The following is a 23,817-nucleotide window of genomic DNA, read 5'->3' on the forward strand; positions in this document are numbered from 1 at the left end:
TTCTTTCTGGATGGAGTATATGGCTGCTGTGGTTGCTAGTGACTCCCATTCACATCTCCAGCAAGAATCTGAAGATCAAGGTCATCTTTTCCTTCCTGTCAGAGGCATGGCTAGTTCTTGACAGACAGCACCTGGACATGTGCTTCTAGCACCCAGGCTTCTGGGCTGTCCAGTTTGGAGTGAGGGAATAATGTCAGCTAATGTTGACTGGGTACTGGATTAACTCATATAATTTTCATATTCCCAAATGTAGAATTATCTCTCCCATTGAACAGATGAGGAAACTGAGGCCCAGAGAGCTGAAGTAAATTGCCCAGTATTGCACAGCTGGGAAGTGGCTATCCTGGTCTTCCCACCAGGCAGGCTAATTCTAGAACCTGGGCTCCTAACCACTTTGCTGCAGCTTAGTGACGCTGCTTCCCACAGGCACAGATGGGAAGAGATTCTCTGAACATCCAAGGGAGGTGAAAATGCTGGGCGGCCTCAAGAAGGAAAAGCATCCACTCTTCTGGCTGTGTGGCCTCCAGAAGGTTGTTGAACTGGCTGCAACTCAGCAGCTTACCATGTGATGGTGGAGACTTTGAAGAGAAAACCATGAATATCTCAACTACAGCCTCTCTACCCCTTCGAAACCCTGTGGAAGATCCTGGGACCTTTGCCATCTGCTGACTCCATAGCTCTGGGACCACGAATTAGACCCAATCAGCTGCCCCTAAGTGCCAGACAAAGGAATCCAATGATTCCAAAGAAAAACCCAGGAAAAGAACATAGGTAACAACCACCAGGGGTCGCTGTATTCAATTAGGGGCTCAATTGCATAGTTTATTTTATATTTTGGAATCATGACTGCTGCATTGAAAAATGATGATATTTGCTCAGTAAGAGGATCTAGAAAAAGGTAGAAATATTAAGAAGAAAGGAGAAAAATACTACCCATAATTCTGTCACTTAGGAACGTGGTTAAAACTTAGGTGATCTTTAGAGAGCTATCTATCTATCTATCTATCATCTATCTATCTTCTATATACAGAGAGAGGGACAAGAGGAGAGAGAAGCCCTAGAATTTAAGGATTTAAGCCATGAAGAGTAGTTGCATATTCTCCTGGAGATGAATGGGTCCAGTGAACACAAAGGTGAGATCATATCCTACACATTACAACTAAAATTCTATGATTACATATAACCTTACTTGAATGGAGCAGCAGCAGAAGGAACTTCAGTGAGATTTTACACTAGATTGGGCAGTTTACTTAGGGTTAGTTCAAGGGTTGTCCCATCCACATCCCTGAAATGTTGGGTGGCCCAGTGGCTTGCCCAGACACCATAGCTCCTCGGAGTCTGTGGAGAGGGCTGGGGAGGTCGGGGCTGTGCCAGTGCCTGGGATGAGTTGTCTTTGGGGAGCTTTTCTGGTCTAGCAGAGCCCACAAGCTGCACCCTGACTTTACCAGATGTGAAGACCCTTGTGCATGACCCTCACTCAACAGTCCTGGGTCCTGGACTCCTGCAGTTCTGGCTGGGACTTTTCTCACCTCCACCAGGACTGTGAGCAGGGCCTTTGAGGGTTCTCACTTTCAAGTCCTGTATCTTGCCTGCCAGGTGTCAGGCAGCAGGTGACTGAGATGAGTAGGACAGTGCTGCCCCTGAGGTCTACAGTGTGACGAGAGAGATGACCTCAGGGCAGTGTGGGAGGTGCCCTAGTAGGGACAGAATGCTTAAGGAGTGGGGCCCCTGCACTTTTGGGACCACTGCTGCAGATGGCCACCGATTTCTGGAGATGTTCTGTCACCCAGCTGCACACACTTCAAAGACTTTGTATAAGAACATGCTACTTATTACCATTGGTATGTGTCATGTAGTGAAATGATACTACCACTGGTACAGTGGGTTAAATAAATTATAAAGATGCTCTCTGAACTTACAACTTGTGGGTTTTTTTGACTTTACAAAAGTAGGTTTATCCAGGTATCAAATGCATTTTTGACTTAATGATATTTTCTAGTCAAGATGAATTTATGAGGACACAACTCCATTGTAAGCCAAGGAGCACCTGCACCATTAGAGTATACTATGAAAATTGATCTCTTGTTTTTTTCACTTTTTACAAATGTGACTATGAGAAAATGCAAAGTGACATTTCATTCTTACATTATTCTCTCCATGGAGCCGCTGAGTGACAGTTCCAGGAGCAAGAGTTGGTGATTAGAAAGCATGGGTGAGGATGGAGATGGATGATGGCTCCCCAAAATAACTTCTCTGGTGGGACTGCTTTTGAAGGGGCCGAGCTCCCTATCTGTGAGGGTCCAGGCAGAGCATCAGTGCAGTGGTGAGGAGGTCAGATGGATGAGCTCCAGGCTGTGTACTCCCAGTGCTGCCCCTGAGGCCTCAGACAGGACCCTCAGTTGTGCCCTGCCCACCTGCCTCACCCTTGAAGGGCATGTTGGAGTGTCTCCTTGGCTCTGGTGAGGGCCACTTCTGCAGGGACGAGCACATGGGGTGTCACGCCCACCCCTTCCCAAGAACTGCCATCTGCAGCACCCACAGAGCGGGCTGTAGGGATGGTGATGTAGAGGTGTGTGTCATCCACATGGTAGGTCTGTGGTGGCTGGCAGCCCCCACTGGTCACCTCCCCGATGACCAGTGCCCTGCCTAGCCTCTTCATGATGTAGGTAAACTCCTCAGCAGCGCCAGCTGTCACACCACTGGTCAGAATGATCACGCTCTTCTTGGAGCCATAACGTTCACCTGGAAGACAGAGGCCCATCAGCCTTAGGTCAGGACAAGGCCTGTGGGCCTGTCCTCTCTGTGAAGCCAGACTGTAGTAGAGGGGCCTAGGGCTCAGTCCTGCATGCTTGGTTCACATGCAGGCTGAGCCTCTCTGAGCCTCAGTTTCTGCCTCTGTGAAATGGGGACAGGAGTGTGTGATCAATCACAGGTATTTGTGAGTCTGAGGATTCCCTATGCAGCTTCTTTTATCATAGCTAAATGAAGGGAAAGTTGACTTTCCTGAAGACAGGGGCCGGGGTGGTGAAGGAGTGATGCTACCTCCTTGTAAACAACGGGAACTCTGGGTCTGACCTGAATCCCTTTTTGCTTTGGATCCTCGGAAAGGCCAAATTTGTGATTTAACAAGGATAGCACTCCAGGACTGCAATGGCCAATAAACAAGTAAAAGGCAAATTCTAATCATGTTTTATTTAACCTAATAGATCCAAAATATGTTCATCTCAAATGTAATCAACTGAAAAGCAGTGAAGTGTTTTACTTACTGTCTCCCTTCCCTTCCCTCTGCCCCATTAGTGGTATTTTACACTTACAGCACATCTCTCTAAGGACAAGTCACATTTCAAGGACTCAGTAGCCACAGGTGGCTTGTGGCTCCCATATTGGTCTTTGAAGTTTTAAGATCTATGATCTTTAGACCTGAGTCTGTTTTCAACTCCTTGTCTTGAATGCCTGTTTGAATTTAGGATTCACCTTGTTCTGATCTTTGTCTGTATTTTGCTGCCAGGATCTATGCTGTGTAATGAGGAAGTGCAGGAATTAAAGCAGTATGGCAATTGGTCGAGGTGCCACCTCTCTCGCGCCCTCTTGTGGATAGGAGCACAGTGTCCTAGGTTCTGCACGCTGGGCAGGAGAGGGAGAGATGCCATCTTCCCAGCCATGGACTTTGAAAATTCAGGGCTTATGAAGGTCAGGGGCTGCCTCTGCAGCAACAAACACTGCTCTGGGCCAAGGGCAGGTAAGGGAAGGCCCATCTGCATCTGGAACTTTCGTCTGGCAGTTCTGAGGAGCTGCTGATGAGAATTATAAGCAAGATGAGCACTGGGAGATCTACTGGGTTTAGAGGTTTACCAATGGGTGGGAGATTCGTCTGCATTTGTACTGCAGGCTGCTGGCGGAAGTGCTGAAAGTGGGGGCATGTTTGTTTTAGAAAAGTAACATTTGCACGTTGGCTCTTTTGTTTATTAGCTGAGTAACCTAGAGAAGACATTCAACCTAATTGACCCCCATTTTTCTCCTCTAGAAAGTGAGCATAATAGTGGGTGTTTTGTTGAGATTATAGGTCATAGCACCAAATGCATGGGTCAGGGCAGGGGTTTTATGTTTTTCCAGTCCCTATTACTTTACCTAATCTCAAGTCATTTCCCCTTGATTTTCCAGAAACTTCTAGAATGAGAACAGGAAGGAGAAGGCCTTCTCACGCACCTGCAAGACGGGTGTGAGTCCAGAGTTCGCTGACAGAGTCATTGGGCCTGCTGTAGATCTTGTCCAGCAGAGTGGGGGGGCCCTCGTCAAAGAAGTAGGAGCACAGGGCAGAGATGGATGAGGTGGGACCGCCAATATTGAACCTGAGGGAAAGGAAGTGGCGTCTGTTGGGCAGAGTGAGCTCACAGCTGGACCCTCCGTGCCCCTCTGGGGGTAGGGATCTTTGCCCTGCAAAGGGTTCTAATTCTAACTAGCTTCAGTCTAGTACCCCTTCCTCCTTCAGAACTTCATGGGTGGGCATGGCCCAGACCATTTCCCAGAGTACCAGTTCTCTTAAGACCGAAAGACTTTGTGGAAAATACTGAATAACACTGACAAGTCCTGCAATTAGGAACTTGTTCACATATTTCCCCCAGACGGTGAACAAGGTCCACTTCGCTGGACTCATCCTGCCTGGGAGTAGAAATGCCATCTTCCCCAGCTGCATTCTGTGAAAATTTTGCAAAACCCATCAAGTGCCTTAGCTCAGGTGTCCTAATGTGGCACTTAGTGTGGCAGTGTACTCAGAGCTATGGAGCTACATGGGGGAGTAGGCACCCTGAGTCCCACTGTATGACCTTGCTGGGCTCCTGCCTCCCCATCTGCGGTTGGCAATATGTTAGGAGCTTCTTCAGTTGATAGCTGAGGACTGCCTGGCTGGGTTCAGGGCCTGTGACCCCAGCATCTGAATCTCCCAGCATCAGCAAAGGAAGGGCCTTTAAGCCAAGAGCACCTGTAGGCTGGGGCCGCTTTTTAAAAAGGACTCAGCATGAAGGTGGCTCAGGTTTCACTAGAGTGAGGAATAAAATGATCAGAGAACCACAGAAGCCCCACGTTCAGGATACACATGAAACCAGACAGGGGGAAATGATTTACCTTCTAGGGAGAATCGGCCTCTCTGGGATTCAGTGCCACCTAGTGATGACTAAGAGCCATGCAGCTAATCTGGGCTGTCTCTGATCACCCATCCCCTGAGGCTCTCTTGGGAAGCAGGGGAGGTAAGAAAGATCCCCATCGGAGGGGAGCAGTCCACAAAAGGTGTCCAGGGCACATCCACAAATGGACCCAGGAGTTACCGGAAACCAGGGCCTGGCCACGGCCTGAAGGCTCTTCCACCCTGGGGAGGGAAGGCTGCTCTGTGATCAAAACTGCTCATTTTTTGCAGAAATCAAGAGGAAATGATAGCTGAAAACATCCTTCCAACAACCATTTTGTGATGCAAAGAATTCTTTCTGCAGCATTAGTGGTTCATTTTCAAATTCTCCCTGGAACCTTGGCCTGGGGATTCTCATAACAGGGAAATACTAGGTTGGTTTTGTATGACCTGAATCACAACTATATGTAGAGGGCTTAGTTGTCCCAAACAGGTCTGGAATGCCTATTAGATATCCAGACTACACCTGCCCCTGGAGCTCCTGATGCAGGAGCCTGGGTAGGGCACAGGAATCAGTATTTTTAGTGTGCTGCCGTTTGGTTTGATTTCTGTGACCAGGCAACAAATTTGGGATATTTGTTAACCTGAAATTGAGATCATCAAAGGAGCTTAAAAAATACCAGTGCTGGGATAAACCTAAACCCCTGAGTTAGCTGGCCGAAGGCCTGATAGGCAGGTGGCCTGGTCCCACTCAGCTCCTTGGCTCTGTCACATGGTCCTTTTTCTTCCTTGCTGTGGCCTGCAGTTCTGGCTTTCTTCAGCGAGTGCTGTGGCCTGGCCAGGAACCACTGCCAGGCCCACTGACCTCATGTCAATGATCAGGGCGGCCGTGTGCACAATCTTCCTCCAGATGTGTTCCACCAGCAGCTCAGAGACCTGGGTGAGCAGCTCACAGTCCCCAAACATGTCGAACCTCAGGTAGCCAATGTTGTCCTCTAGCACGTTAGTGTGGAAAGAAAACTTGATCAGGTCTTCAAAGACATCTGGGGAGGGGATCTGGAAGAGTGGGAGGCAGTGCTCAGTGTCAGAAGAGAGCAGATTGCAGAGCCTCGGGAAGGTGGTGCTATAGGTCCCCTTTACATCCTGGGAAATGTTAATGGGGTGGGAAGGGAACTAAGATTTCTAAAGGAGTTACTGGGCTGGAGACTTTCCTAACAGCGTGTCTGGGATGTCATCCTGTGGGTGGTGGGTCTGAGCATGAACCCACATACATCCCTTTGGTCAGCAGCTTCCTTGCAGAGGATGCTTAGGCCTGTCAACTCCACACCCTGGTGTCCTGAGTGAAAAGCCCAGGCATGGTCTCCTCACTGGCTCCTCTGACCTCACCAGACACTTTTTAATGCCCCTGGACTCATCTTCTTCTCCTTCACTGGGGCAGGAAGGAAAGACCTTACTTACCTTTGCCTGGGGTTTGGCTCTTATCATCACCTCAGTCACACTATACAGGAGACACCATTATTCTTACCTTTCCATGAGGATACTGAAACACAGAGAGATCAAGTAAATTGCCCAAGGTCACACAGTCAGTAAGGGGTAAAGCCCGAATGAATCCACAACTGACTCCTTACTGTGAACCCTGGCTATGTTGGAAAGGAACAAGTGGGAAATTTGGAAATTGAGGGAGCTGCAGGGCTACTGGAAGTGGCAGGACTCAGAGAGCTGGGCAGAGAGCAAGGAGTGGGCAGGGAAACCTGTGTGGGTGGGGACTGGCTGCAGTCCTGCTCTGTCCCCAGTCCATCTGATTGTAGCTGACTCTGCCCCACTGACAGGCCTCTGTGGCACCGCCTGTCTTTTCACTCTCTTCTCTAGGTTTTCCACACATGGGTAAGCCTGCTTGGCCCCAGCATGTGAAAGTCATGTCCCCAGATCGACCTTCATCAATGGAGGATGGAACCACCGGCTCTCTTCCACCAGAAGAGAGACAGCTCCAGGAGGCCCTCTCACACATGTCAGGATCCTGGTGAGCTCACCCCACTGTCTTCAACACAGCAGGCTTAGTAATGCACCAGGTGTCAGTTTCCATCCCTTCCCACCTGGTTCCCTGCTCAGTGAGCACTTCCCAGATCAGCTGTGAGTTCCCAAGCCCTTACCTCAGGCCTCCTTTCAAGGGTGTCATGCCCTGCCAACTCACTGTGACCACACACATAGTCACCCATGAGAAAACTGTGGAGTGATACCAGAAGTGCTGGTTTTGATTGAGTATTTGGCTAATGTAGGGCCCTTGGTAAATCCTATGGCCACCTTGGCCACTGGTTCAGAGAATTTTCTCTTGCCCACTCACCCTGAAGCCATACTCTGCCTTAGTCCACCTCTGGCTTCCAAATACTTTGACTACAGCAGCCTTGCTCTAAATTTCCTGTCCAGTAGGCCCTTGGATGAGGTGTATGTCTACCCCGTGTAGCTCATTCAGGGCGCATGCTTTGCATTGTGGGAGGGAGGAGGTAGCAGTGGGCTCCTAACCAAGGCAGGGCTGTGCCCTGGCACTCCTGACCACTCCAGGGCCTGTGTCCAAGCTTCGTGCTTTAATCTGAGGGCATGAGGCTGGGGCCTCTGCCTCCTTCCCCACCCCCTCTCCCACTTCTCTAACTCTGCCTCTGATTCATTCACACAACCATTGTAGCAGGTACAGTAAGGATGAACACAAAACCTACATTTGCAGAGGAGAAAATCACAGCTTGGGGCCTTAGGTGACTTTCTGGCCCCCTCCCTAACACTGACCCCCTGCAAATTCTTGCCTTCCAGCTGACCACTGGGTTCCTGAGAGTACCGTGCTCTACAGAGGTGCTCAGGGACCCTGGGCACAGACAGTTGATGGGGCACAGGGTGACAGTAAACAAGACTGGAAGCCATTGTTTTGCACTGTGCACATAGCCCAGCACATGCCAACAACTAGTCAAATTACTCCCAAGACTGGGTGGGGCCAAGCCTCCCTTGTCTCTCACCTGCATGGGCACAATTCCAGGAATGCGGTCCTTTGCATCCTCGGGGATATGGGCTGTCTTCAGGTGTGGGTCCCCAGACAGCATCTGCAGGTCAGCCCCCAGCATCTCTGCCAGGGCCCCTTCTGAGGTCACCCTTGCATAGCGGCTCTGCAGACGACTCAGCTTAGCAGCCATCTTGGACCCCAGCTCAGGGGACGCATAGTTATCAGCCACCAGTTTCCCAGCCGTTTGCAACACTGTCGGCACCTTGGCACGCAGGACCACTATATCCTGGGCTGTGGAGAGGGCCTCGCTCATGGGCACAGTAATGTCAGGCTCCACACCAGCCAGGTCCCAGGCCTCACCAGTGGTGGCACTTAGGGCCATCTGCGTGGGCATGGAGACATATAAGGGACTGTTGCCCACCTGGTAGATGCCCACAGAGAGTGCCCCTCCAGCCGTGGGCTCCCCGATGATTGTGGCCCGCTGCAGGTCTTGCATGGTGTGAGCGAAAGCCTCTGCTGCAGAGCCACTAGTGTGACTCATCAGGATGTAGAGGTCTTTGTGGGTTCCATAGCGCTGCCCGGCAACCTGAGGCAGGGTCCATACCTCTGTGATCCTCGAGGTGGCTCTGTCAAAGATAGAGTAGAGGTGCTGGCGGGGCTCTGCCTCAAAGAAGTAGGAGCAGAGCAGCGGCACGGCTGAGGAGTAGCTGCCAGGGTTATAGCGCAGATCGACAACCAGTGCGGCTGTGTCCACCAGCCTCTGCCACACCAGCCGCACCAGCTGCGACCCAATGGCTTTCACTGTCTCCAGCTCAGCCATGGCATCAAAACGCAGGTAGCCCAACTGGCCTGGGAGTATCTCCGTCTTGAACAAAGCCTCAATGAGATAGGAGAGCTCTTCTGGGGAGGGAACAGCTGGGGGTGGCAGGGGCATGTCGTCGGCCACCAGCTCGTCGGGGCTGTGGAACACCAGCAGGCGGTGGTCCTCTGACACCTCCTGCAGGTCAGCCGTGAGCTGTGAGGCCAGTGATTCCAAATCCACTGCTGTGCGGTAGGCTCCCTGGGCCAGCTTGGCCTGCAGCAGGGCTGCTGTCTGCCCCATGACCTCTGGCCGAGCATAATGGGCCTCTAGCAGGCGTCCTGTGCCTTCCACCAAGGCACCTAGGCTGCGGTGGAAGTCCAGCACCTCCTGGGCTCTGTCCAGGGCCTCCTCAGCCAGCACGATGGCATCGGGCACCACACCACCACCCAGCCAACCCTCACCATGGTTGTCGATGAAGGTGAGCACTGGGACAGTGAGCACCAGGCCACCCTCAGGCGTGTCCAGCAGTGGCACCATGCAGGTGTGCAGTAGGCTGCCTGCGGTGATCTCACCCACCAGCGTGGCCCAGCCCAGTGACTGCATGAGGAAAGCAAACTCCTCAGCGGCTGTGGCGGTGCGGTGGCTGGTGAGCAGGTACACCCCACGCTGGTTGCCATAGCGTGTGCCCAGAAGCTCCCTGCGACTGAAGTGCTCCTGTGTGATGTTGGTGCGGCGATCATAGGTGGTGAAGAGGCGCACAGGGCTGTCCTCTGGGCCCTGGAAGTAGGACAGCAGCAGGGGCACGGCGGAGGATGGTCCCCCGGGATTGTGACGCAGATCCATGATGAGATGCTCCGTGTCCTGCAGGGGCTCCCACACCTGGCGCAGTACATAAGGGCCCAGATCCTCCAGCACAGAAGCATCTGCAAATCTGTCAAAACGCAGGTAACCCACGTTGCCTGGCAGCACTGACACCTGAAATACAGAGTCCACCAGGGCCTGCCGGGCTGTCTCGTCCTTGGGCACCTCGGGGTCTACCACCGGGGGATCATCAGCCTCAACCTCAGGCCCAGAAGAGGTTTCTCTGGGCCCAACAGCCCGCACCAGGAGCCGGGGATCCTCAGACACAGTCTGTAGGCCAGCATTGAGCTTAGTGACCAGATCTTCTTCTGAGACCACTGTAGAGTAGTCCATGTTGGCCAGGTGGTGCAACAGGGCTGGCACACGTTCCACCAGTGTATAGTAGTCCTGCAGAGCATCCTGAAGGCGGTGGACAACTCCTGGCAAGGCACGGCGCAGGGTGAGAATGGCTAGGGCTTTCTCCAGGGCCTGCTCAGCTGGTGTCCCCACGCAGGGCAGTACTCCACTGCCCTCCCACGTCTGGCTGCCTCCGCCCAGGGGCCCAAGAGACCTGGACACTGGCACCGTGAGGAAGAAGTTGGATTGGCCTATCCTCAGCTTCTGGAGATCCAGGGCACCCCCCTCTGTGCGCTCACCCACCACAATGGCCCTGCGCATCTGCTTGAGAATATAGGTGATGTCCTCTGCTACGCCTCCAGTGCGGCTGCTCGTGAGGACCACCACATCCTTGTCAGCACTGTATCTCTGTCCCGGGACCTTTGGCAAGGTCCAGATCTCCGTGGTGGTATTGGAGGGACGGTCATAGATGGTGTCTACATGCAAGACGGTGTTCCCAGGGGACAAGTAGGAAATGACATAGGGGATACCAGAAACGTGGCCCCTGGTGCAGTAGCGGAGGTCCAGCACCAAGGCAGAGGTGCCCATGAGCTGCATCCACACATGGGCCACCAGGAATCCCCCCATCTTGCTCAGCACCTCCTGGCCTGGGAGATCATCCACCCTCAGGTAGCCCACATTGCTCTCCAGGACCTCATGGTAGATGTTCTTCTGCACCTGGGTGAGCAGTTCCTCTTGGGTGAGGTTGGTGAGTGCTGGGGCTTTCCGGGGAGCCTCAAGGGTGCTGGGCTCATAGGAGATGATCAGGCGTGGATCATTCAAGGAACTCTGCACCCCGGTAGTCAGCACATGGGCCAGTGTCTCAGGATCTGTGATGCTCAGAATCTCATGACTCTTCATGGCCTGTTCAATAGCTGCCTGCATCCCCATCAGGTTCTCTGGGAAGCAGTAGTTATCCAAGAGGATCTTGGCCATGTCCAGCACCAGGCTTGGCTGGAACAGGCTTGTGGAGCCAGCCAGGCCACAGAGCAACATGGACAAGAGTAGCACCCATTCTCTCATCATTGGGATCCCAGGAGCTGGCTCCTGAACAAAAGCTTCCTTCACCGGGTGAAAGACGACAGTCCTGTTCTGTGCAGCTGCCTTCCCCCCTCGTCCTTCTCAGCGGGTGGACAGAAGGTCTGAGGCTCAACTCAGGAGTTGGGGCTAGGCTTCCAGCTCCAGTAAGCCTTTAATCCTGTCTAATTCAAGTGCATCAGCCCTGGGGGACTGGAGAGAAGGGGCCAGGGTAGTTTGACCCAGGAGGAGCGGTGCATCTCATCTTGCTGAGCCATTTCTGCATAAAATAACACGAATAACTGCTGTTTATTTTGAGATTCTGCAGCATGCCAGGCCCTGTACTATGTTTTGCAAACTGACAGTTTTCACCAAAGTCTTCCAAAGAAGAGTTATTAGCCTGTAAGTAAATAGCATTTCCCTACCACTTTGGGGGACACCCTGGCTCTGGCACTAGGTAGATCTCGTTGGAGGTCTAGTTCTATGGGCTTAGAAAAGACCCTTATTTATCGGATAAATTAAATGAGAAAATCTGTGTAAAGCACTTCACAGTGCCTGGCAAATAGGAAATACTGAGTTGCTGTGAGTTTATGTTTTATAGTCAGAGAAATAGACCAGAGAATTCAGTAACTAGTTGAGCCCATCATTTCAGGTTGGCACAGTTGGGGGGCTGTGGGAAGAAACCAGTCAGGCCACAGTGGGCTCAGAAAGAACAGAGGTTGAGTACAGAGGTTGAGTCTCAGGCCCATTAGCCCTTGGTACCTACGTCTTGCTAATGTCTTTGAGCATCAGCTGGATCCCCTCACAGCTGTCCAATGAGAGGAATGAAATATGTGGACCTCACCGTGGGGTGTGTCAGGTGGCAGGGGACATCATGGGACCAGTAATTCTAGATCGAATGAGATTAGCCCTGAGATGGGGGTGACCATCATTTTTTTGGTTAAAGGACACCCTATAGTTGCCTGCCACAGCCTGCCACTTGCAAAAAGAACCAAATTATAGGGGGATATGGGTCTCTGTGGTCCTTGGTTTCACACAGAATCTAGGATACACTCTCTATCTGCCTGGAACACAAGTGGGAGCCAGTCCCAGGTACACTGCTGGACTCCAGGCTCCCAGCTCTTGCTTCTTCTCATGGAAATGGTGTATGTCTCACTTATGACTGCCTTGCTACAGATATCTAAGAATGGCTACCATGGAGCCACTACCTAGAACTCCTGCCTTGTTGATGTGCCCTTCTGGATGGGGGTATTTCTCTCATTCAACAGACAAAGCACCCCTGGCCCACTGGTCAGGTTGTACGTCAGGGAGCAGCAGTTGGTAGAGCTGTCTCTGGCTCTGGCTTCCTAGGTTTTATGAGTTGTGTCCAGCACACATTTGTTGGGCTGAGTGGGAAGCAGGTGGGATCCTACTTGTGCCCCAGCAGGTAGCCAGAGATGGTAGTGCTCGGGCAGGGGACCTTTCTCTATATAGCCGAGAATCAATCTGTTCTTAGGAAGTCATTATCTGAGGATGTTTACCAAGTGATTTATGAAGGCCAAAGAGGTCAATTAGCTAAAACAAACATATTTTTAGCTCATTAGGATTTGTTTAATGCCCAAGTGACATATGGTCACATCACTCCACGGTTTGCAGCCAATGGGAATGAGCCTGATTTACTATTAAAGTCAGGTTGGGGGTGGGATGCCATAGACACTCCTTAAAAATACATCTGCTGCATTTCCTCAGGTCCCACAGGGACCACTAGGCCTTCTGCTCTGCCTCCACCTGGGGTACCCAACTCCGAGCATGCTGTCCAAGGTCCTCCGAAGCATTTGTGTGTCATTGCTGGAGTCCAGGCTGAGCTCTAGACAGGAAGAGCTGGCGGTAAGGACGACCAGGAATGGGGTCCCTTTGGGAAGGAAAAAAGCAGTAGTACAAAATGTGACTGGTTTGTGTGAATGGCCCCCAACTCAGGAGTAGTTGAGAAAAAGAACCAAGTCTGTTGCATGTCCATGGGGGTACCTGAGGTGGACAGTGCCTGGGGGAGAGGCAGTACTTTCTGTGGGCACAACTCAAGGCAGGTGAGAGGGCATATCCTGTCCCCACAGTTTTCCAAACTCTCTAGGAGCCTGAGGTGGCTTGTAAGTGAGGGCTGGATATGAACAGAAGGTTGAGGTTTCCTTAGTCTATCACCGGCCATATGTTCTGAGCAAGTGCCTGGAGCAGGGGCTGGGAGGATTCCCAAATCTTTCTACATAGCCCCTGCCAAATTCCTGCCCAGGCTGACTACAGCAAGTCCCGTTGTCATCTTGGGGGCTGAGTTTTGGACTTGGAAGAGTGTTGGAAAGCCCTCATTTATACAAATGTCCACAGGGTAGAGCTGTCCAGTGTGGGTTTAGAAGTTAATCCCAAATCCTAGCACTTTCTAGGATTAGACACTAAATTAGGTGATCAGATAGCTCTGGTTCTGCGACTTCCTCAGAAAAGGAACTAGGGTAATGAGACAAGCCTCAGTATTTCTGAGGGATTCTGTATAATAATGTTAGAGGTCATAGCAAGAATGCTGAGAACATAGCAGGAGCTACCTGGGATTAGACCACCCCTGTAGGATTGGAGAAAGACACAGTGAGAGGCAGGGGCTGGCCTGGGGACCCGTGTACCTTCAGTTTGGGCTTCTTAGGCCCCTACCCTGCCATGAGCTTTTATATATCCAGACCCAGGCTCCAGTAACCTAAGCTTGCTCTCTCTCTCTCTCTCTCTCTCTTTGACTATCTAAGATGATGGTATGAGAGTCTCTCTGGGTTCAAGGGGGCCCATCTCAGGAGTACAGATATGGAAGTCCTATGGAGAGCAGTCTAAAGAAGAATCTGATGTTCAGGAGCTCAGGATAGGTAGACCTGGTCAGATAACCTGGACATAGAAGCAAACCCTTAGTGCTCACCAGGTGCTCAGGAGGACGGAACATCCCACACCTACCTTGTTGGCCTTGTTGACTCAGCCTACGTGAGAACGAAGCCTGCCTTGAAAAAGAGAAGACTATAAACAAGTTCTGATTAGGCATTCTGCCTGTATCCAGTTCTGGGAGAATTCAGGGAGTGATCCAGCTGCAAGGTTAAATGACATTATTAATGGAACTTCTTTCAAGTGAGTGGCTCCCTACAAGTGCCTGGCTGACCACAGGATCTTCCACAGCAGGGTAAAAAAGGCAGTACCCAGTGAGAGTAGAGACAGGTGAGGGCAGTGAAGAGGGGAGGGGAGAGCAGTGTAGGGAGGGTGGGATCCAGGGGAGAGCAATGGGGATAGTGCCCAGGGAGGGAAGTATAGGAAGGGCAGTGCCCAGGGTGGGCAGTATGGGGAAGGCGGTGCCCAGGGGAAGATGGTGCGGGAAAAGTGGTGCCAGGGGAGGACTGTGAGGGGGTAGTGGGCCAGGGGAGGTCAATGGTGAGTGGTAATGCCCTGGAGAAAGCAGCATTTGCCCAGGAAATGTAAGTTCTGCCTGGTTTGAATCTTCCTGCCACCATGACCTTACCTTGTCCTTGAGGAAGGCATCAGGGTAGCAGAGAGAATGTAGCCTGGCCTTATAAATCAGGGTTCAAATCCTGGGTCCAGCAGTGGCTTTAGCAAAGGTGTGAGGCCTCCAAATGCCTCCATCTAGTCTGTATTTATGAAATGCCACATAAAATATTCTGTTGGCTATTGTCCAAACCCTATAGGTGTGTTAGGCCAGGGCTAGTTCTCAGGGCATTCTGGGCTGTCTCTGCCTCCTATTGTCCCACTGTCTGTCTGTTTCACCTTGTCTGGCTGGCACTTTTTGCTCAGCATCCCTGAGCCTCTTGCCACTCATTCCTGGCATAGAGGGGCAGGTCATAATGAAGGCAGAGGAAAACCCCACTGCTCTTTCCAGGCTCCTCAATTCCCCGCTCTTTGGCTTCATTACACATGTGACAGCACAAGATCACCACCTCTAACACAATAAAGAGGAAAATGCTTAGGAGAAGTTTCTAAGGCTGTGTTGAAAGTGGCAGTCAGTAGGTAGGGCCCACTGGCCCTATTAGTACCCAGAGGATGGCAATGTCGCATTTAATTCTCTGACTGTAGGTGAACAAGCTTTGGTGAATCCTATGCAAAGAATAACCACATGAACTGGAAGCCAGAGAACACATATTGGGTCTCTCCTCACACACTCTGTCCCTGCACATCTGATCACATCAGTTTGTCCTAAGCCTCTGGGAGTAACCAAGGTGAGAGGATCCTGGCTTTGTCTCCAGAGGACTCATGGACCTCCCTCACAGATAGCTGGACTCAGGTGGGGATGTGAGTAGGAGGGGGCAGAACAGGGAGTGGCCTTGTGGGTGGAGCTTAACTAGAACTGGGTGCCTGCACTGGGGCATGGCAGGCAGATGCTGGTGGAAGGTTCAGGCCCTTGGACACTGAGCAGAGATGACCTAAGTTGTTTATGTCTCTTGCTGCAAGCCCTTCTCTGGCATGTGGAGAAGTAAAGGAAAGTGGGGCAGCTGCCGTTATCTACTTGCAAACTTCTGCCCATGAAGAGCTCATGTCCACATATGCACAGAAGCCCATATACAGAAATGCACCCACTGACCTCAGTGTGCAGACACAGACCATCTGTGTCCACCCACCTCTGTGTCAACCCCCTGTCCTTCCTCCCTGCCTCCTACCCCAGGGAAAATGATAGCCCCTCTCACTTTCCCTGGTGTGCAGGAGGGTGGGACTGGAGAGCACTCATACTTCTGTCTCACTTTCAGGAAAGGCATTTGACTTTGACTTTATTTCCAGGGCAAACTTTCACACAGGCACAGAAACACCACCAGGACAGGAAGAAGATGGCACCCAACTGTGAACAGCATTGTCATACCACACTGCCTAGCATGTACCAGGAATTCATAACTCCAGGAGTTAAACAATAATGCTTCATTGTGTTTTTGTGTTAAAGTTGTTCATTGATTCCATGTAAACATTTAACACAACCATTTTCTAAAGCAATCTGTGGGGGCTTCAACCAATGGGAGTGGCCAAGTCTTTCTAAACCTCTCCTGGCGCCACCCTGGCCAGAAGTCAGGGGGCCATGGGGTGGAATCTTCACCACTTTCTGGCTCTTCCTCACATCACCCAGACCCATGTGCAGCCAGGAGAGTCAGACTGGAGGATGAAACATAGGCAATAGAAATGCTATCCTCCTTTGGGGTCAGCGGGAGGCTGGACGTATTGCTCAAGGAAGCCCACAAATGCAGGCATAGCCCATGGCAGCCAATGAGGACCAAAATTCTTCAGATGCTGGGAGCTGCACCCAGGAAGGCTGGAGGTCTTATCACACAAGTGTATGTCACCAGGGAGTAAAAACAGGGACTTTTTCAATACCAAACCAAGAGCACATTCAGTTCCGACAAATTCAAACCTTACTCTGTCCTCGTGGAGTCCTTGGGCAGGCTGTGGAGGTGGCCATGCTGAATAAATAATTGCAGAACCCCAGGCCACAGGATGTCCCTCTCAGGCTGTCACAGAGTTTGATTCCAAGACTGCCAATGGCCTCACGTGAACCCCTGACTGTGCGAGCACTGCACGAGCAGGCAAAGCAGCTTGGCCATAACGTGTGTCAGAGGGTTTTGTTCTGACCCATCTCTGACTCTCTCCATCCTGCAGCTGATCTGGGGCAGTTTCTCAGGGACTCAATGGTGATAAAGCACTTGACCACAGAATGAGCACGGGCATGAAGCTGGCAGACTGTGCCCTGGATGTAATAAGGAGCCTATCCATGCTGGTGGGTACTGACTTTGGCTCAGCCCAGCCTAGCCACAGCATTCCTGCCTTCCATGTCTAAATACTCCTTCAGTACAGAGTGGCCAGGTAGACCCCGTGGGCAATGGGGAAAGTCCCAGGCTTTGGTATCCCAAAGACCTGAAATGGAATCCTACCACTGACCAGTATTAATTGGCCTGCTTGAGTATGCATTTCTATATCTGTAAATCCGGGTCATGATTGCCCATCTCACTGGGGTGTAACTCTGGATTATCTTTTCTCTCCTCCCCTTCTCATCCTCTCCCTCCACCCAACAACACTTCCAGGCTCTCCTCTTTTGACCCCATTCCCACATCTCTCCGCCATCATATTCCCCAGCTGGTGTGTGATTTGGGTGGGGTGTGAAAGAGATAGCGGGTTCCCTTCCTTTCCCAGACTACTGGCATACAGACTGACTGAGTTCCTGTCATGCAGAGGGATAGAGAGTCTCTCATTAGGACCCTCCATCCACCCTGCCTCTCCCAGCCCCTGAGGCAGGTACTACCTGCACCCACACTCTGCTACACTCATCCCCTCATAATGATACTTGAGGGTGGGCACCCCCATGTCATCCTTATAGAGGATGGAGATGGGGCTCAGTTTGGTGGGCACACAGCAAGCCTTGCCCACCTTTGTGGGGAACTTGAGATGCACCAGGGTTTGCACAATGGCATGTTTCGTTGGTGTTACATCATCAGCCAGCGGGAAGAAGCAGCCACCTTTGCACTCGTAAGCTTCGTACTCCTTGGGTGCAATGATCCAGCTGTCCCAACCAATGTCCTGGAAGTTCACCCTCAGTGAGGTCTTCTGACAATGGCTACTGGCTCCAGTGCTCCTCTTCTGTCTGGCTAAAGATGACCCCACAACTGCGTGGCTATCCATGTCCTGCTCTTCCAACTCATGGCTCTCATTTGCTCCCCCATAGCTATTCTTGGGTGTCTTCCTGAGCGCACTGTCCTGCTCATGGCCAATCATCTCCCTGAGCTCCAGCCTGGTCTCCTTGGTCCCATTGCTGCGGTCATTGGAGAAGACAACAAAGAAAGGCAGGTTTTTTGAACCTGGGGGGACACTGATATCCAGCGTGTCACAGCCCTTCCTGTGGTGCTCCACTGTCACTTCCAGCTTATTTTTACTTTTGATGGAGTCTGATCTGACCCACCGTTTCACAGCACTGGAGACCTCCAACGTCTCCCAGCCCTCGTTCTGAATGTCCTGGGATACCAGGAAGGTCTTGGTTCCTGAAGCACCACCCCAGGCATCTTCTCCATCCAGGACATCATAAATGATCATGTTTCCTTCCAGACCATGAGAGGAGTCCATGTGATTTTGACAGGAGACATAGAGACGGAGCTCGGCCCTAGCAATCTGCTCGTGCCTGGGAATGGAGATGTTGAAGAGCAGGATGTGTTTCTGGAAGGGGGAGTCCTCTGTGGCAGCTGTAGAGATGGCATCTGAAACACAAACACACGGATGGGCATCTGCCTGGTGTCGGTTTCCATGACACAGATCTGTCTCCTGGTTTGGAATGAAAGGACGTTTGGGAAGATAGTTTTTATCTCTATTCTGGTTTCACACAAGCCCTTAGTAGAAGAGTGTTTTCAAAGGTGCATTGAGGCTCTGCCAAGGAAAAGAAGAGGAAGGTGTCCCCAGGTGGGGTTCACAGTTCTCATTCATTGAACATCTGCTAAGTGTCTGGTGTTATGCTAGGAGCTCTGCATAATGTATTTTACTTTAACCCCTACACTTGCCCCGGGAGAATCGAATTATTATTCCACTTCTATAGATGTGGAGACCGGGATTCAAGATCTTTAACTGGCAAAGTGCACACAGCTAGTGAACATCCTTGCACAAAGCAAACCACAAAACTTGTCAGAGGGTAGATCCTGAGTGGATGAACTGAAAGGAGAGACCCTGGTTGGGTATGGTGAAAGTCCTGTAGTAGACGCTGTGTAGAAATCTCAGCATCTAAGTAGTGTAGAGACCATTTGGAACTGCAGCTTCTAAGCAAAGTGGATGTGGATACTCTGTAAATACTGCATTCTTTTCCTATACATCTATTCATATCTATGATAAAGTTTAACTTATAAACCAGGCACAGTAAGAAATTTACAACAGTGATTAGTAGTAAAACTGAACACTTGGCACAGTATATTGTAATTTATTAAAATTCACAAGTGATTTAAAACTTGTGAATTGCTGGTTTCTGGAACTTTCCATTTAGTATTTTTGGACCACAGTGGACTGAGGGTAACTGGAACCTCAGACACCAACAGGGCTGATGAACAGAGGCCTTGTGCTGTGCTAAGACCCAGCAGGGAGAAGAGCAGAAGTGCCAATCCTGACTCTGTCCCTCGCTAAGTTTGTTACCATGTAATATCTTGAGTTTCCCTTTTTGTAGAATACACATCATCCTACCTGATTCCCAGGTTGGTGTGAGGTTTTATCAAGGTGACACATGGAACGCATCAGACATAGTCGCTGGCTTACAGCAGATGCTCTGTTACAATACGTCTGTGTGCCTCCTCTCCTCCCGACCCACATACGTGATCTGTGCGCAGCAAAGCACACAGCCTTTTGCTCAGGCTCTCTGTCGTCGTATCACCCAGCATAGGTGCATTATTCCAGCTCCTGTAGAATAGTGTGAACTTTGCATTTTACTCCAGAAGGCTTTGACAATGGCTGTGGGACTGTAGTCAGACACCTAGAAACCAAGTACCTACCTTCCCTAAGCTGTCTCAGACAGGAGTGCTGGTCAGGCATAGTATGTATGCATGTGGGTGTGGGTGTGTGTGTGGCGGGTGCCCCTGGTTGGGCTCCAATGCCAGATTCCCAGCCTGTGGGATATGGCAATTTAAGCCCCATTCAAAGAAGCCTAGCCTTCCTCTAGGGTGGAAGTTATAGATATGTCTTCTGGGTTTGGTGACCTGCAGATTGCACTTATAAAATGAAGCCGGGGTTTTTAAAAATCAAGCATCTTCACTTCAAATCCAGATTTTAATACTCCTTTGGGCAATCTGAAAATTCAGCAGCAGTGAGCATGCGTCAGGATTATAGTATCTTTAGGCAGGCAATTGCTCTGTAGACTAGGCAGAGCAGGCCTGGCCTGACCTGGCTATGGCCCCACACTGGGCCTCTTGGGCATTTGCAGGTCTTAGGCTCAGGAAGGGGAGAAGCCCAGTGCTCCTGGCCCATCAGGGGAACCTTCAGCAGCAGGACTGGCTGGCTCTGTGCAAATGGCATGGCGACCTTCCACACAAGCCTGATTGGCACAAGTGCCCTTGGCCTCACATACTCTGGCATGCACTGTTCAGAAACTCCCTTTACCTGTGTTGTGTGAACTTGATAAGTTAGTGGACACTGACCTTAAGTTTACCCCTAGTTTTCCTAAATCAGGGAAATTTATATTTAAAAAACGATGAGGCTCTTTTCTAACACTTCTCTGTCTAAAGCTTTATTCTGGGTCTTAAAAGGTCAGAATATAATTTATAAGACAAATAGATATTCTTTCAATTAAAAAATATACCAGTTTGCTGAGGCTAAATAAGTTGTCTATTTGTAAGTAGGAAGGGGGATAGGAAGCGTGGGAAAGGATGGGACGTTGTATGTGGGTGATGGGTCAATGCAAATATTAGCACCTGTCCATGATCATGGAAGGTTCTAGTGGACAGCTCTGCTGAAGGAGGGGGAAGAAGAGAAGGAAAGGAGAGGGAAGGGCTGGCATTCTTGAGCAGTTGCTGTGTTAAGTATGGCACATGGCCTAGGGAAGGCAGGGCATGTGGATGGACAGGCCCTATGATTTGCCCTGCCTCATAGGGAAGCCATTAGCCACACACAATTGTTGAGCACTTGAAATGCAGCTGGTGAAGCTAAAGAAGTGCATTTTTGTCATATTTCACTTCAATTCATTTTAGTGGGAACTTGAATAGCTGCATGTGGACAGTGGTCAGCTCAGTGGGCAGTGATGTAAGTTCCACCCCCAGGTTCCCTAGGGCAAGCCAACTTTACCTTCCACACTGAAGCTTCGCACGATGTTGGAGGCCGGAGTGGACGACTTGTCACTGGTGTACCTGTTATAGAGGTCAATCATGTACTGAGGTGGCTCCACTCTGGTTTTGTCCTGGGAAGGGACTCCACTCAGGTTGAGGCTGCGCAGGAAATCTACCTTCATGTTCTCCAGGAACATCTTCAGGTTGAAGACGCCCTCCTGATGCCCACCTCCTGGCTCTCCCACTTTGCCGTGCAGGTTTCCCACAGTAGACGCCCGGCCCCAGTTCTGCAGTGGCTTCCCCCGCACAGGGCAGGCCAGTAGAAATAGCATGGCTAGGACACTCCACACTCCTGGGGACATCTTGGGTCCTGGAGAAGAGACTACAGTGCTGTCTCCGTGTGTTACCGGTAACAGAGAGGAGCCCAGGAGGAGTGGACCTGCATTGTCCTGCTAACTGCTCTGCAGGGAGCCCTGTGGCCAGCTTGCGCTCTCCCACACTGTTCCCGGATGGTCCTCCACTTGTTCTTATCTGGCTATCAGTGTTGCTCTCCGACCTCTTATCTAATGGAGCTCTCTGTTAATGAAGGCTTTATAAACATTTGACAAACACACAGGGCTTGTGGGAAGGACATGGCTTACTGTAAAGGACTGCATTTCTCCGGGGGGTCATTGCCCCTAATTAGGATGCTTTTCATTTCCTTGCTAGCTCTGTTTAGAAGAATCCCCAGACAGAGTGACATATGCCTCATTTCTTGAACCACGGGAACAAAAAAATCCAAGAAACGTGAATGAAAAAATCTTCCAAATATAGAAACAACAACACAAAACACCCAGAAGACAACACAGACCATGGGGGCCGGGATTTGTGGGTGTGGAGTGGGATGGCATCAGGGTTAGTCAGAGAGGTCTGCTCCTTGTGGAATCAGGATCTGCCAGTGTAGCTCATTTGCTCCCTCTGCTGAGGGACCTCTGGTGCGTAGGAGATGAAATGTGAAAGTGAACTTGAACATGCATCACTTAGTGGGGTGGGGAAGGGGGGAGAGAAGTTTCTGAGCCAACACAGATCAGAGGTGAAATCCCAGCTCCCTCACTGATTCCCTGCAAGTGTGAGCTGGAGCAGGTCACTTCAGCTAAAATTTAAGCCTCTTATTAAGAAGGGTTTCAATAGACAATGTGTTCACATATGGCAGCATCCACCCAGACAGCTGGGTGGCTGCATTCTGACTGCCACCTCTGTGCAGTTTGGTTTAACTGAGTTGGAGCTGGGGAAGGAAGCCTCATGTTTCTCCCAGCTTCTCTGCAGCACCACAAACACAAGTATCCTGCTGGCTTGGAATCCCAGATCTGTCACTGGTCTGTGTGTATGTGCGTGCATGCGTGTTGGGGATTGGGGGGAGTTCTTGGCTTTTGTCAGTTGGGAGACTACCTGGACCATACCTGTCAACCAGGAGACCTGTGCAATTGGGGTGGACAGAGGAGTAGGTGGCAGTTCTGAGACTGGTACATGCCCAGAGAGAGCATGCTGCAGCCCAGGTAGGGTCTGGAAGGCCCCAAGGACAGTGTTATTTTAAGAACAGTTTGCCTGCACTTAGCCTCTGTCCATTTCCATTATAAGTGGTGTTAACCAAAGCAAAGAATGAGGACAGTTAATTTAATACTTGAGGCTGTGCATGGTGGTCCTGGAAAGAACTTGCTGTCCCCATTCTTTGGGGACATGATGAAAGAAGGAGGGGTGAAGGGCACAGCTTCAGAGATGCTGCTTGGGGAGGGGGCAGGAAGTATGCTGGGCACTGATCCAGCTCAGTGCAAGAATTCCATGGGCCAGGGAGAAGATGAGTGGATGCCAAGCCTGGGAAACAGAGCTGCAGCTGCAGAGTGGGGTGTAAGTCCTGGAGGAGCCTGAGAATGAAGAAGGCAGCCCCATCCCCATGTGCTCCAGCCCCAGGGGCTGCTGAGGATTCTTCCACATTGAAAAGGCTGAGCAAAAGAACTTCATGGGGTGGTTTGGATGTGCTCAGTGAGGTGCAAGAGGCTGCATATGACATACTTTCCCCCCAATTATGACACTGGTGTATAGCAGAGAATATTTGGGAAATGTAAAACAAAAACATAAAAATAATCTATAATCTCATCATCTTCCAGCAATGCCCAGAGTTAACTTTTGAGATATGCATAGCTCTATAATTCTCTATCTGAAACCCTGGTGGCCAGGAATGTTTTGAGATTAGGAAGTTTCAGATTGGGAAAATTTGGTATGGTGCATATGTTGTAATAGCCCCAAAGATATTACCTTTGTTTTTGCAGTGAAACAAATTCAGAAACACAAAAGTATCTATTCAGGTGAAGTTTTGCTATAGGAGTTAGAAGAAACTTAAGGGTTTCAGATAGCTTTGGATTTGGGGATCTCAGATAAAGGACTGTGGTCCTGTTTACGTAAGAGGCCATCACCTGTGGCAATGGAAGCTGCATATGCACTCTGCCTTGAGGCTCCAGTCACATAGATTGTGATGTGGGTGTCTCTCCCCAGGGCTATGCAGGGCAACATGACTGTGGGATTTCTGCCACTATCTTCCCCCTAAACTCGAGATACCGATATGTTCATATCTCCTTTATTGTTTTTAATGATTTCTTCTTGATCCATAGTATCAAGAAGTCTATTCTTTCTCTTTCTTGAATTATGCAAGTGCCCCATGGGCTTGTTTTGCCCAAAGGGGATAGGTGTGGAATGATGTCTACCCTGCATTAATGCTGAGAATGCGAATAGAGAAAAAAGTCCTACTTGATGTTGCTTCTCAGCAGTCCTGGCTTTGCTTTGAGGATAGGCCTCACCCATCTAACTGATGCTGCCTGGGCCAGATTCCTGCCCATGTCTTTGTGGTGTCCCCCATCAG

General features: G+C 50.5%; 2 protein-coding genes across 2 annotated transcripts; both read right to left on the reverse strand.

The window, feature by feature from the left end:
- Positions 1-855: 855 nt before the first annotated feature.
- On the reverse strand, positions 856-11,998 carry Rbp3 (retinol binding protein 3). The gene is made up of 4 exons (XM_020153863.2): positions 8,122-11,998; positions 5,985-6,175; positions 4,207-4,349; positions 856-2,742 (listed from the first exon to the last, which is right to left on the reverse strand). Exons 1-4 carry the CDS (start codon positions 11,167-11,169, stop codon positions 2,420-2,422), a joined length of 3,705 nt encoding a protein of 1,234 aa, XP_020009452.1. The 5' UTR covers positions 11,170-11,998; the 3' UTR covers positions 856-2,419.
- Positions 11,999-15,912: 3,914 nt separating this feature from the next.
- On the reverse strand, positions 15,913-21,482 carry Gdf2 (growth differentiation factor 2). Its single transcript, XM_020153864.2, has 2 exons — positions 20,944-21,482; positions 15,913-18,389 (listed from the first exon to the last, which is right to left on the reverse strand). The coding sequence occupies exons 1-2, from the start codon at positions 21,284-21,286 to the stop codon at positions 17,440-17,442; spliced, it is 1,293 nt and encodes a 430-aa protein (XP_020009453.1). The 5' UTR covers positions 21,287-21,482; the 3' UTR covers positions 15,913-17,439.
- Positions 21,483-23,817: the final 2,335 nt, after the last annotated feature.

The sequence above is a fragment of the Castor canadensis genome, chromosome 7, assembly GCF_047511655.1.
Source record: "Castor canadensis chromosome 7, mCasCan1.hap1v2, whole genome shotgun sequence".
Lineage (NCBI taxonomy): Eukaryota > Metazoa > Chordata > Mammalia > Rodentia > Castoridae > Castor > Castor canadensis.